The following is a 14961-nucleotide window of genomic DNA, read 5'->3' as shown; positions in this document are numbered from 1 at the left end:
TTCGCCCCATGATCTCCTGGTGAGCTATGATCTTATTGGATCCCTCCCTTACAAGCCACGACCAACAGGATCGATGACGTGATTTGATTGAATGAAATGCTGTACCCTGTGATGGACAATACATACACACTGCTTTAATAATACAGTAGTCAGAGAGCACCACAGAAGCACAGCGTTGTAGTTGGAAGCTCGGGGGAATTCCTCAATGCAAATTGAGCAGCTGATGAAACCTCGTCCCAAACCGAAAAGAGGATCAGTATGTCCAATGGTCATCAGTTAAAAGAGGCACACCCCTCCACTGTGTCCGACAGATTGTGGGGTCACACTCTTTACATCAAAGCCACAGTATGTAGCCATTTTGGCCCCCAGCTACTTTCACTTTTTAAATAAATGATACCATTTGAAAGCCTAAAATGTTATTTTTAATAAGCCAATGAGGAAGTGATCTATCACGGCTGTGTTCATTATCTATCTAATGAATAATTAGAGCAGCCATTGGGAATGAGTAAATTAGAAGTGTCTCATCTTCCTAGCAGGGATATCAGACTCTAAATGTCAATCAGGCCGAGGACAGGCACAGAGCAGATGTCCGACCATGTCTGTGCTTTTTGGTTATTTATTAGGATCCCTATTATCTGTTGCTCATGCAGCATCTACTCTTTCTGGGGTCCTGTGTGACGTGCTGCTGTCTGGATCAGAGACTCTGAGCCATTGTTCGACATTCCCTTTAAGATGGTCCATACACACTGACTGGTACAGCAACAACCCTGCACTTTGCCGGGGGAGACCCTGTTAGGTGTGTGTGAGCGTGGATGACTCACACACACAGAAACATGGGGGGTTGCTTGTGAGCCTCTACCCCTCAGGCCTAGCTTTATCAGACCGTTCATTGTAGGGAGTGCAGTTCATCTGTAATGTCCTCACATGGACTATGTGCTTTGTTCAGATATGCTCTCCTTATGTTGGGCATAGATGTGCTTTAGTTAGGTATTCTTTACTTCAAAGGTCCTCCTGATGTGTTGTAGACTTGCTGGACCTGTACAGAAATGTACCTCCTGTAGTATCTACAGTACGCCTTCATGAGGTTAGACAAGGCATATGGAACGGTGTTGTAACATTGGCCCTCTCCTGATGCAAGCTGTTTTATTTTATAGACAGAGCTGTAAATGTACAGCTGTGTGTGGAAAAACATCAATGCCCCCTTCTGGATCATGGTGGCATAAGAGTCCCCCACCCCCTCCCACCACACACACACACACACACACACACACACACACACACACACACACACACACCACAGTGTCTTAACCAATACAGGTTATGGAAGTGTATCGTATTGTTTGATCAGCTGATGTATAGATTGATCTGATGGCTGATTGTGTGGTCTCGTAGAACCGCCAGCTGCTGAAGGACAGCTTCATGGTGGAGCTGGTGGAGGGAACCAGGAAGCTCCGCCATGTTTTCCTCTTCACCGACCTGCTGCTCTGCGCCAAGCTCAAGAAACAGATCGGAGGGTAAAATAGTCTTCCCATCGTTCTGTCTATGTTCAACTCTTCTTTTCTTCTAACATATTCCAGGACATGTCTGTCTTCAAGATGCTAGGATTTCTAATCATATCACTTCCTCTCTCTCTCTCTCTCTCTCTCTCTCTCTCTCTCTCTCTCTCTCTCTCTCTCTCTCTTTCTCTCACTCACTCTATCTTTATCTCCATCCCCCCTCTCTGTAGGAAGAGTCAGCAGTATGATTCCAAGTGGTACATCCCTCTGTCAGACCTAACCTTCCAGAACACAGATGAGTCTGAGCCTCTGCCCATCCCCCAGGTCCCTGACGAGGAGCTGGACGCCATGAAGGTCAAGATCTCCCACATCAAGAGTGAGATCCAGAGAGAGAAGGTATGTCACAGACAGTGTACACACACACACAGACTCACACGCACGCATGCATGCATACGCACACACACACATACCATAGTATGTAAATGTAGTTGACAGGTCTTTTGACACGTGTATTTTCTTCTGTCTAGCGAGCCAACAAAGGGTCGAAGGTGATTGACAGGTTGAGGAAGAAGCTGTCGGAGCAGGAGTCTCTTCTGCTGCTCACCTCCCCCAGTATGGCCCTCAGAGTACACAACAGGAACGGCAAGGTGAACCCCTGTCTTCCTCTTCATCACCCTCATCATCATCAACAACAAGCTATCATCACCATCACTATCACCCTCTACTTCATTACAATCGCCATCATCATCTTTGATAGGCTGTATATGATTGTATTGTATCTAAGTGTGTGCTGTGTTTCAGGGTTACATGTTTCTGATGTCATCAGACTACGAGCGCGCTGAGTGGAAGGAGACGATCCAGGAACAGCAGAAGAAATGTAGGTGGCCCTCAGTATTCTACTGTGACTAAATCTCTTCAGTATCACCCTGTAAGCAATGAGTGTTTGAGTAAGGAGCAGCTATTGACTCAGGTTAGATGATAGAAGATGCCCAATAATCTGACCTGTAGTCCATTGTGTAAATTGAACCAACCAATTGAAACCACTAATATTTGCTCATATGCAGCAGTAACATACACACTGTACTGCGACATACTGTGTGGGTAACTCTGACCCCTGAACTCTGACCCTGTGTTTGTATGGTCCCTCTCCCAGGCTTCAAGAGCTTCTCCCTGACCTCCATGGAGCTACAGATGTTGACCAACTCATGTGTGAAGCTGCAGACTGTCCACCACATCCCACTCACCATCAACAAAGAAGGCCAAGGTACCAGATGTTATTCAATGTTCTGCTCTGACTTCTGGCCCAGAGTTTTTCTGTCAGATGTATCAACTATGTGCTCTGAAGTGGAGAAAGACCGTATCCAAAGACAAATAGGAACAAAATGAAGTTATGGTTGTCAGAACAGTTTGCAGTTTGTACATGTTTGTAGTTCGTGGTCTCTTTTTTATCTTAGTCTGTAATTATATTTATTAAGGATCCCCACTACTCTTCCTTTACAGTGTAAAACACTTGTCACAACACATTTAGTGTGTTCCCTCAGGCCACTACTCTACTATCACATATTTACAATACAATATCCATGTGTGTGTAGAGTGTTTGTCTTATCATGTGTACATGTGTCTGTGCCTGTGTGTGTGTCTCTTCACAGTCCCCACTGTTCCATAAGGTGTATAGATTTTTTTCAAAAAAAAATGTTACCCCTTTTTCTCCCCAATTTCATGGTATCCAATTGGTAGTTAGTCTTGTCTCATCGCTGAAACTCCTGTATGGACTCAGGAGAGGCGAAGATCGAGAGCCGTGCATCCCCCGAAACACGACCCAACCAAGCCGCACTGCTTCTTGACACAATGCCCGCTTAACCCTGAAGCCAGCCGCACCAATGTGTCAGAGGGAACACCGTACACCTGGCGACCGTGTCAGAGTCCATTGCGCCCGGCCCGCCACAGGAGTCGCTAGTGTGCGATGGCACAAGAACATCCCGGCCGGCCAAACCCTCCCCTAACTCGGACGTCACTGGGCCAATGGTGCGCCGCCCCATGGGTCTCCCGGTCGCGGCCGGCTGCAACAGCCTGGACTCAAACCAGGATCTCTAGTGGCACAGCTAACACTGCGATGCAGTGCCTTAGACCACTGCGCCACTAGGGAGGCCGAAGGTGTATTTTTATCGGTTTTATTAATCTGATTCTACTGCTTAGATCAGTTACCTGATGTAGAATAGAGTTACTGTGCGCCTCCCATAATCTGTTTTGGACTTGGGGATTGTGAAGGGACCTTTGGTGGCATGTCTTGTGGGGTATTTATGGGTGTCCGAGTTGTGTGCTCTTAGTTAATCTCTCATCCAATTTGAGCCATGAGAGATTTACATGCATATTATATTATTAATGTTAGCTCTCGGTGTAAATTTAAGGGCCAGCCGTGCTGCCCTGTTCTGAGCCAATTGTAATTTTCCAAAGTTCCTCTTTGTGGCACCTGACCACACGACTGAACAGTAGTCCAGGTGCGAGAAAACTAGAGCTTGTAGGACCTGCCTTCTTGATAGTGCTGTTAAGAAGGTAGAGCAGGGCTTTATTATGGACAGACTTCTCTCCCTTTGAGCTACTGTTGTATCAATATGTTTTGACCATGACAGTTTACAATCCAGGGTTACTCCAAGCAGTTTAGTCACCTCAACTTGCTCAATTTCTACATCATTTATTACACTATTTAGTTGAGGTTTATGGTTTAGTGAATATTTTGTCCAAAATACAATGTTTTTAGTTTTTGAAATATTTAGGACTAACTTATTCCTTGCCACCCATTCTGAAACTAACTGCAGCTCTTTAAGTGTTTTTACTCACTGTTGTAGCTGATGTGTCTAGTGTTGAGTCATCCACATACGTAGACACACTGGCTTTACTCAAGGCCAATAGAATGTCATTAGTAAAGATTGAAAAAAGTAAGGGTCCTAGACAGCTGCCCTGGGAAATTCTTGATTCTACCTGGATGATGTTGGAGAGGCTTCCATTAAAGAACAACCTCTGTGTTCTGTTATACAGGTAACTCTTTATCCAATATGTTTTTCCAGCAGCAGACTATGATCGATAATGTCAAAATCCGCACTGATGTCTAACAAAACAGCTCCCACAATCTTTTTATCATCAATTTCTCTCAGCTAATCATTAGTCATTTGTGTAAGTGCTGTGCTTGTTGAATGACCTTCCCTATAAGCATGCGGAAATACTTTTGTCAATTTGTTTACTGTAAAATAGCATTGTTAAACACCATTTTTTCCAGAAGTTTACTAAGCGTTGGTACCAGGCTGATTGGTCGGCTATTTGAGCCAGTAAAGGGGGCTTTACTATTGTTGGGTAGTGGAATGACTTTAGCTTCCCTCCAGGCCTGAGGGAACACACTTTTAGATCGAAAATATGGCGAACTGGAGTGGCAATATCATCCACTATCATCCTCAGTCATTTTCCAACCATGTTGTCAGACCCCGGTGGCTTGTCATTGTTGAATGACAACAATCATTTTTTCACTTCTTCCACACTCACTTTACAGAATTCAAAATGACAATGCTTGTCTTTCATAATTTGGTCAGTTAAACTTGTGTACTATGTGTAGTGTCAGTGTTTGTTGCTGGCATGCCATGCCTAAGTTTGCTAATGTTGCCAATGAAAAAAACATTAAAGTAGTTGGCAATATCAGTGGGTTTTGTGATGAATGAGCCATCTGATTTAATGATAGACCTGAGTTTGCCTTTTGGCCCAAAATGTAATTGAAGGAGCTCCAAAGCATTTTGCTCTCGTTCTTTATGTCATTTATCTTTGTTTCGTGGTGTAGTTTAGTTTCTAGAGTGAAGAAAATAGAGTTATTTTGGGATCTTTATAGTTTCATTCAGCATTCCAATGTTAACATGGATCTACAGGTAATTGCCACTGACAAAATAAAGGAAACGCCAACATAAAGTGTCTTAATAGGGTGTTGAGACACCAGAACAGCTTCAATGTCACACCATTCTTCCATGAGAAATTCCATAATTTGGTGTTTTCTTGATGGTGATGAAAAACGCAGTTTCAGGCGCTGCTCCAGAATCTCCCATATGTTGTCACGCCCTGACCTTAGTTATCTTTGTTTTCTTTATTATTTTGGTTAGGTCAGGGTGTGACGAGGGTGATATATGTGTTTTTCCCCTGTCTAGAGTTTTTGTATGTTTATGGGGTTTTCCAGTCTAGGGGTTTTTATGTCTATGGTTGCCTAGATTGGTTCTCAATCAGAGGCAGCAGTTTATCATATTTAGGTAGCCATATGCCTTGGATAGTTTGTGGGTTATTGTCTATGTATAGTTTCCTGTGTCAGCACTTGATGTTTATAGCGGCACATTTGTTTTGTATAGTTTGTTGTGTTCTTCGTTCATTAAAAGAAGAATGTATTCTAATCCCGCTGCGCTTTGGTCTCCTCTATACGACGAACGTGACATTTGTGTTCAGATCTGGTGACTGAGACACACACCATTTAAACCCCCTATACTCCTTTGAGACCCCCCTTTCAAAGTCACTGAGATCTCTTCTTCTAGCCAGGGATGTCAAAATAATGGGCAACTGGGCATTTTATACATGACCCCTGAGCATGATGCCATGTTAATTGCTGAATTAACTCAGCACCTGCTTTCAGTATACATTGTATCCCTCATTTACTGAAGTGTTTCCTTTATTTTGTCAGTTGACCTGTATCTTCCATTCCTCTCTAAGCCTTCATCTCTCTTCCTTGTGTTTTTCCAGAGGATGAATCCCCTGGCCTCCATGGATTCCTGAATGTAATCGTCCACTCTGCCTCGGGCCTCAAACAGAGCTTGAGTGAGTGACCCTCCACAAGAAGTGCCTCTACACTGTACATACTTTACAGGAGTAATAACACAGGCATTATGCTGCTCCCCAAATGCCACGCTATTCCCTTTATAGTGCACTACTCTGGTCAAAGTAGTACACTATATAGGGAATAGGGTGTAATTTGAGACACCCTTACGCTAAGCTTACAGGGGCCACAGCTGTTCTGTAAAACTGTTCTGGTGAATGTCATATAATTTGTTAGAGGTCACTTCAACATATATTTCATGTGATTTTGTAATATATATATATTTTTTTTTTTAAATTTTACCTTTATTTAACCAGGCAAGTCAGTTAAGAACAAATTCTTATTTTCAATGATGGCCTAGGAACAGTGGGTCAACTGCCTGTTCAGGGGCAGAACGAATAGAATAACATTGTTATAAAATTGTTCTCATCAACAGTAGTATGTTTTATGTTTATGACAGTTCATTTAAAGAGGGTATCATATTGAGATCACATTAGAGAGGTTTTCCTGACCAAAATGGCAGATTGTTTTGTTGCTAGGATGCCAATGTCCATTCTACTGTTTTATTTAATTTTGTGTTATATTGTCATAGAGACCACTAGTAGTTGTAGTCTTTTGGGTGAATCTACAGTTGAAGTCGGATGTTTACATACACTTAGTTTGGAGTCATTGAAACTAGTTTTTCAACAACTCCACAAATTTCTTGTTATTAACAAACTATAGTTTTGGCAAGTCAGTTAGGACATCTACTTTGTGCATGACACAAGTAATTTTTCCAACAATTGTTAAGGCAGATTATGTCATTTATAAGTCACTGTATCACAATTCCAGGGGGTCAGAAGTTTACATACACTAAGTTGACTGTGCCTTTAAACAGCTGTGCCTTTAAATTATGTCATGGCATTAGAAGCTTGTGATAGGCTAATTGACATCATTTGAGTCAATTGGAGGTGTACCTGTGGATGTATTTCAAGACCTACCTTCAAACTCAGTGCCTCTTTACTTAACATGATGGGAAAATAAAAAGAAATCAGCCAAGATCTCAGAAACAAAATTGTAGACCTCCACAAGTCTGGTTCATCCTTGGGAGCAATTTCCAAAAGCCTGAAGGTACCACGTTCATCTGTACAAACAATAGTATGCAAGTATAAACACCATGGGACCACGCAGCCGTCATACTGCTCAGGAAGGAGACCCGTTCTGTCTCCTAGAGATGAACGTACTTTGGTGCGAAAAGTGCAAATCAATCCCAGAACAACAGCAACGGACCTTGTGAAGATGCTGGAGGAAGCCAGTTCCAAAACCGCCATAAAAAAGCCAGACTACGGTTTGCAACTGCACATGGGGACAAAGATGGCACTTTTTTTGAGAAATGTCCTCTGGTCTGAAGACAAAAAAAATAGAACTGTTTGGCCATAATGACCATCGTTATGTTTGGAGGAAAAAGGGGGAGGCTTGCAAGCAGAAGAACACCATCCCAACCGTGAAGCATGGGGGTGGCAGCAGCATGTTATGGGGGTGCTTTGCTGCAGGAGGGACTGGTGCACTTCACAAAATAGATGGCATCATGAGGAAGGACAATTATGTGGATGTATTGAAGCAACATCTCAAGACATCAGTCAAGTTAAAGCTTGGTTGCAAATGGGTCTTCCAAATGGACAATGACCCCAAGCATACTTCCAAAGTTGTGGCAAAATGGCTTAAGGACAACAAATTCAAGGTATTGGAGTGGCCATCACAAAGCCCTGACCTCAATCCTATAGACAATGTGTGAGCAGAACTGAACAAGCGTGTGCGAGCAAGGAGGCCTTACAAGCCTGACTCCGTTACACCAGCTCTGTCAGGAGGAATGGGCCTAAATTCACCCAACTTATTGTGGGAAGCTTGTGGAAAACTACCCGAAAAGTTTGACCCAAGTTAAACTATTTAAAGGCCATGCTACCAAATGCTAATTGAGAGTATGAAAACTTCTGACCCACTGGGAATGTGATGAAAGAAATAAAAGCTGAAATAAATCATTCTCTCTTCTATTATTCTGACATTTCACATTCTTAAAATAAAGTGGTGTTCCTAACTGACCTAAGACAGGGTATACTGGGTATAAATGTCAGGAAACAACTGAGTTTAAATATATTTGGCTCAGGCTCAGGTAAACTTCAAAACTGTGACTGTGTCTCCTCTTCTCCTCTCAGATCTGTACTGCACGTTAGAGGTGGACTCCTTTGGCTACTTTGCGAACAAAGCCAAGACGCGGGTGTATCGCTATACCACAGAGCCCAAATGGAACGAGGTAAGAACTTGTACTGGTATTACCAGACATATGCAGAGTACAGTATCTGCATTTTCTGGGTACTACCAAGACCAAGACATCTGGTGTTGTGATGTAGTAGTGTCTTAATGAGAAAGTCGTATGGCCTCTTCAGTAAGGAGGTAACGGCAGAGAGCACATAAACACACCCACACAACGTCGTCACGTATTACGGTGCTGGATGTCAGAGCCAAACACAAAGTGCTTGTGCGTCATGAGAGCTATGAGAGCGCACACAACAGTTTTAAAATTTTCCATCAGGCCCAAGGAACTGCTGCTGCTTCTGCTGCTAAATTACATTGCTCAACAAAGTGGAAATAGTGTTAGCTAATGAGGAGCTTCTGATGATGACTCATGTCTGTGGAAATGTTAATGGAATGTGTTGTGGCCCCTAACCGTGTGGGAAACATATGCAGTGTTTTCTTTTACATAACTAACGGGAATCTCCGTCAGCTGTGCTGTCTGCTGTTGAAAATACGTTCACATTTACAGCACTTAACTGATAACGTGTACACTCTTAGAAAAAAGGTGCTATCTAGAACCTAAAAGGGTTCTTCGGCTGTCCCCATAGGAGAAACCTTTGAAGAACCCTTTTTGATTCCAGGTAGAACCCTATTGGGTTCCATGGAACCAAAAAGGATTCTACATGGAACCAAAAAGTGTTCTCCTATGGGGACAACCGAAGAGTTTTCTAAGAGTGTACAGATAAACCTTATTGAGCATCTTTTGGAAGAGACTTTCATGCCATCTTCATTGAAAGCCGTATAAAGACTAAAAGCTGCATCTCTGCCTCCATCTGCTCTCTTATTTGAGTCCCACAGTAGATGGGCATCATCCTCACCAGTCCTGAAACCCCTAATGCTTTACATTGGTCCTTCGAGAAATGACTGTAAAGCTACTTTAGGCAGTCTGTGGTTTCTGTGGCATTTTCTCTCATAATGTGTCTGTTTTTCTCTCTTTCTCTCTCTCTCATTCTCTCTGTCTCTCTCTTTCTGTTTCTCTCTCTCTTTCTCTCTCTGTCTCTCTCTCACTATTTCTCTTTCTCTCTCTTTCTGTTTCTCTCTTTCTCTCTCTTTCTGTTTCTCTCTTTCTCTCTCTTTCTGTTTCTCTCTCTCTTTCTCTCTTTCTGTTTCTATCTCTCTCTCTTTCTCTCTTTCTGTTTCTATCTCTCTCTCTTTCTCTCTTTCTGTTTCTGTCTCTCTCTCTCTCTCTCTCTCTCTGTCTCTCTCTCTCTCTGTCTCTCTCTCTCTGTCTCTCTCTCTCTCTCTTTCTCTCTGTGTGTCTTTCTCTCTCTCTGTCTCTCTCTCTCTCTCTTTCTCTCTGTGTCTTTCTCTCTCTCTCTCTCTCTCTCTCTCTCTCTCTCTCTCTCTCTCTCTCTCTCTTTGTTTCTCTCTCTCTCTCTCTCTTTGTTTCTCTCTCTCTCTCTCTGTTTCTCTCTCTCTCTGTCTCTGTCTCTCTCTCTGTCTCTGCTCCAGGAGTTTGAGATAGACCTGGAGGGCTCTCAGACCCTGAGGCTGCTGTGTTATGAGAAGAGCTACAACAAGACCAAGCAGAACAAAGAGGACGGAGACAGCACCGACCGCATCATCGGCAAAGGACAGATCCCGGTACGTCATCACCTTCACGCTGTTATGTCACCATAGTAACAGCCTGATGACGTTATGGTTATGACAGTGTGGTGAGATTGTGGTCTGAATGTCCTAGATGTGGACTAAACACTGCTGAGTGCTCAGCTGATTTAATTAATGAATTGGCTAATTATGTGAGTAGTAGGATAGACTGTCTACAGTGATTAGATGTGTAAATTGCAGACGTATAACCTGCAAAAAGGCATCCAATAGGTAAATAGCCCTGACTAGCTCTAGTCATAACCCAACTGAGCTTCAGCACCAGATAGTTGATCCAATAACCCGTGAAAAGCTGTAGAGAGACTGAGGACAACACATGGATTGGGTCATGATCAGGAGCTATGAGTTGAGTGAACTGCTCTTCTTTGCTTTTATTTATTTTGGGTTTTTTGCTTTGAGAATGTATGTTAGAGGGTACAGTATCAGCCCATCTTGACTGTGGTTGAATCAGGGTCCATAAATAATGTGTTCTTCCTGTAAATACAGTGCCTTGCGAAAGTATTCGGCCCCCTTGAACTTTGCGACCTTTTGCCACATTTCAGGCTTCAAACATAAAGATATAAAACTGTAAATTTTTGTGAAGAATCAACAACAAGTGGGACACAATCATGAAGTGGAACGACATTTATTGGATATTTCAAACTTTTTTAACAAATCAAAAACTGAAAAATTGGGCGTGCAAAATTATTCAGCCCCTTTACTTTCAGTGCAGCAAACTCTCTCCAGAAGTTCAGTGAGGATCTCTGAATGATCCAATGTTGACCTAAATGACTAATGATGATAAATACAATCCACCTGTGTGTAATCAAGTCTCTGTATAAATGCACCTGCACTGTGATAGTCTCAGAGGTCCGTTAAAAGCGCAGAGAGCATCATGAAGAACAAGGAACACACCAGGCAGGTCCGAGATACTGTTGTGAAGAAGTTTAAAGCCGGATTTGGATACAAAAAGATTTCCCAAGCTTTAAACATCCCAAGGAGCACTGTGCAAGCGATAATATTGAAATGGAAGGAGTATCAGACCACTGCAAATCTACCAAGAACTGGCCGTCCTTCTAAACTTTCAGCTCATACAAGGAGAAGACTGATCAGAGATGCAGCCAAGAGGCCCATGATCACTCTGGATGAACTGCAGAGATCTACATCTGAGGTGGGAGACTCTGTCCATAGGACAACAATCAGTCGTATATTGCACAAATCTGGCCTTTATGGAAGAGTGGCAAGAAGAAAGCCATTTCTTAAAGATATCCATAAAAAGTGTTGTTTAAAGTTTGCCACAAGCCACCTGGGAGACACCAAACATGTGGAAGAAGGTGCTCTGGTCAGATGAAACCAAAATTGAACTTTTTGGCAACAATGCAAAACGTTATGTTTGGCGTAAAAGCAACACCCTGAACACACCATCCCCACTGTCAAACATGGTGGTGGCAGCATCATGGTTTGGGCCTGCTTTTCTTCAGCAGGGACAGGGAAGATGGTTAAAATTGATGGGAAGATGGATGGAGCCAAATACAGGACCATTCTGGAAGAAAACCTGATGGAGTCTGCAAAAGACCTGAGACTGGCACGGAGATTTGTCTTCCAACAAGACAATGATCCAAAACATAAAGCAAAATCTACAATGGAATGGTTCAAAAATAAACATATCCAGGTGTTAGAATGGCCAAGTCAAAGTCCAGACCTGAATCCAATCGAGAATCTGTGGAAAGAACTGAAAACTGCTGTTCACAAATGCTCTCCATCCAACCTCACTGAGCTCGAGCTGTTTTGCAAGGAGGAATGGGAAAAAATGTCAGTCTCTCGATGTGCAAAACTGATAGAGACATACCCCAAGCGACTTACAGCTGTAATCGCAGCAAAAGGTGGCGCTACAAAGTATTAACTTAAGGGGGCTGAATAATTTTGCACGCCCAATTTTTCAGTTTTTGATTTGTTAAAAAAGTTTGAAATATCCAATAAATGTCGTTCCACTTCATGATTGTGTCCCACTTGTTGATTCTTCACAAAAAAATACAGTTTTATATCTTAATGTTTGAAGCCTGAAATGTGGCAAAAGGTCGCAAAGTTCAAGGGGGCCGAATACTTTCGCAAGGCACTGTATTATGTGCCTATGAGTCTGTCCCAGGGGTAACCAGATCTGGTGTGTGTGTGCGTTCAAGTCTCTTTTTGCATGTGGGTAGTGAGGGATGGAATGCTGGATAGGGCCTGGTAGGATTTTTGTACATAGACCTTCATGTTTCAAGGAAAGGCAGGTGAATAAAGACATTGGTTAGTGTATCTGTCACGGTTGTCGTCAGAAGCAGACCAAAGCGCAGCGTGGTGTGAATGCATCATTTTAATGGATGACGAAAACACAAGGTAAACTCAACAAAACAACAAAATGACAACCGTGACGCTAATAACCAATAGTTCTGACACAAACACTACACATAGACAATCACCCACAACCCACAATGACAAAACAGGCTACCTAAATATGGTTCCCAATCAGAGACAACGACTAACACCTGCCTCTGATTGAGAACCATATCAGGCCAAATACAGAAACAGACAAACTAGACATACAACATAGAATGCCCACTCAGATCACACCCTGACCAAACAAAACATATAAACATACAAAGCAAACTAAGATCAGGGCGTGACAGTGTCAGATCCATGGAGCCTCTGCTTTGATCTGGTCCACGTCCTGGGGGGTGTACTGTTCCCTATCCCCCCCATTTGGACAGGTGTGTGTGTGTGTGTGTGTGTGTGTGTGTGTGTGTGTGTGTGTGTGTGTGTGTGTGTGTGTGTGTAAACCTTTCAGTATTCAGTGATGTCCAATAACAGACACAGTTACCCGGCCAGGTGCAGTCTTGTAGGGTGTAGTTGCCCCCAAAAACGAGTTAAGTTTTGCAATTTCACAAGGTGTTAGTGTTGGGGAAGATGTAGCTGATCCTGGATCTGTATCTAGGAGGAAACTATACCCTAGAGAAGTGGCTGGAGACAGATAGTGAGTTCTTCTCTGGTTTGTCAAAATCAATCAAACCAAATTGTATTTGTCACGTGCACCGAATACAACAAGATGAAGACTTGAAATACTTACTGCTTAGATGTGGATATAGATCCCCTCTAGTGGTTACCATGGTAACTGTGATAATTGCCATGCCAACTGTGATGGTGGTTCAAAAATGTGTAATCAAACTGTGTGAATGCTCATCAACACAAAATCATCCCCTACCCCAGTCTGTACATACTGTACCATGTGTTTGCTTATGGATCACTGTGTTCTCTCATCCTCTGATGTATGTGCTATGTTGCTCAGTAGTCTTCTAATACATAGCTTCATAATGATGGAGAGAGACCAAGTCCCCCGGCGGTTCACACACAAACACACACAGCAGTAGGCCATGTTGCCAAAGCTGAGCAGCTTTGTATGAAAGCCCCAGCTGATGATTCAGATGAACTTTTCATCCAAACACACATACAGAGGGTGGGAATTTGGCACACTGGGATGGGCTCGCTAAGCAGGGTGTAGTGGGGGGAGGGGGGACACCCAGTGAAGAGAGGGGTTGGTAGGGTTACTCAAGGCTTGGCTGGAGGCCACTGGGGGGATGGTACATTTTACAGCCTACACCAAAACTAACTTAAGCATAGGGATTAGCTGTAACTAATAGAGAAGAGAGGAGGAGAGAGGGAAGAAAATGAGGAGGGGGGATAATGCAGAAGAGAGGGGAGGAGACCGAGAGAGGTGCATAAACAAGCGGTCGTCCTGTAGTGCAATCCACACCTGTGTGTATGAGGACGTACTTTAGCTTGTGATCCTCACACACACCTCAGAGTGAGCGTGGCAGGTGTGTGTTGGGTGAAACAGCTTTCCTGGACCACTGGAGATCATTATCGACTGGGCCCTTTAGGCTACACACAGAGACAGGATACACACCTACTGAGACTACAGCCCTACTGACGGAGGAAATGAAAGTGAGAAAGAGGAACAACAGAGAGAAAGAGGAGGAGAAAAGAATGAGAGGGGCAGTATGGGCCTGATAGGAGCATCTACCACCAACTCCCTCATACCATGTACACTAGACAGAAGCCAAATGGGTAAAGAATATCTTACTAGTTTGGAGACTTTCAGTCTCTCTGCACAGAGAGCCATGACAGGTGTAGTTGAGGAGATAGGATGCAAGGCAAGGCATGCACTCTGGCCAGACACAGTGTGGAGGGCACTATGGAGAGGGAGAGGGGACAGGAGGTCTCCAGCCTGGGGCGACCTACTGGGGGGTCGAAGCCATGGAGGTGTGTACGCAGTGCCCTGCTGAGACGCATGGTAACCCACTCACTGATAGGACAACTGATGTTCAATAGTTTGACAGAAACAAATAATATATACGGGGAGGGGAATTTGGCAACTGTGTGTGTGCTTGTGCGTGTGTGTGCATTGATGATGCATTATAAGGTAGCCTAATGTTGGTGTTTTCTTGTCTGTATGTGTGTTTGAGTCTGTTAGTGTCTCTGTGTATTGGTGTACTAACCAACCATCTGGTTTTGCTCCCTCCAGCTTGATCCCCAGACGCTCCTAGGCAAAGACTGGCAGAGAACGGTCATCCCCATGACCGGGGTGAGTGCGTGTGTGAGTGTGTCGGCACCGTTAAAAGGAGGAGTCTGTGTTTGTGCCATGCCATGTGATCCTATAAATGTTGGTTGTTACTTATC

General features: G+C 43.5%; 1 protein-coding gene across 1 annotated transcript in view; it reads left to right on the top strand.

The window, feature by feature from the left end:
- The window catches only part of bcr (BCR activator of RhoGEF and GTPase), a 197454-nt gene that overhangs the window by 162922 nt on the left and 19571 nt on the right, over positions 1-14961 (top strand). The window contains exons 9-17 of the mRNA XM_065017443.1: positions 1393-1514; positions 1727-1892; positions 2024-2143; positions 2298-2373; positions 2650-2760; positions 6258-6332; positions 8523-8620; positions 10114-10245; positions 14807-14866. Of these exons, the coding sequence (XP_064873515.1) occupies positions 1393-1514; positions 1727-1892; positions 2024-2143; positions 2298-2373; positions 2650-2760; positions 6258-6332; positions 8523-8620; positions 10114-10245; positions 14807-14866 (960 nt within the window). The remainder of the gene's footprint in view (positions 1-1392; positions 1515-1726; positions 1893-2023; positions 2144-2297; positions 2374-2649; positions 2761-6257; positions 6333-8522; positions 8621-10113; positions 10246-14806; positions 14867-14961) is intronic.

The sequence above is a fragment of the Oncorhynchus nerka genome, linkage group LG4, assembly GCF_034236695.1.
Source record: "Oncorhynchus nerka isolate Pitt River linkage group LG4, Oner_Uvic_2.0, whole genome shotgun sequence".
Lineage (NCBI taxonomy): Eukaryota > Metazoa > Chordata > Actinopteri > Salmoniformes > Salmonidae > Oncorhynchus > Oncorhynchus nerka.
The sequence above is the reverse complement of the archived record's forward strand: the minus strand, read 5'-3'. Positions and strand labels throughout refer to the sequence as shown.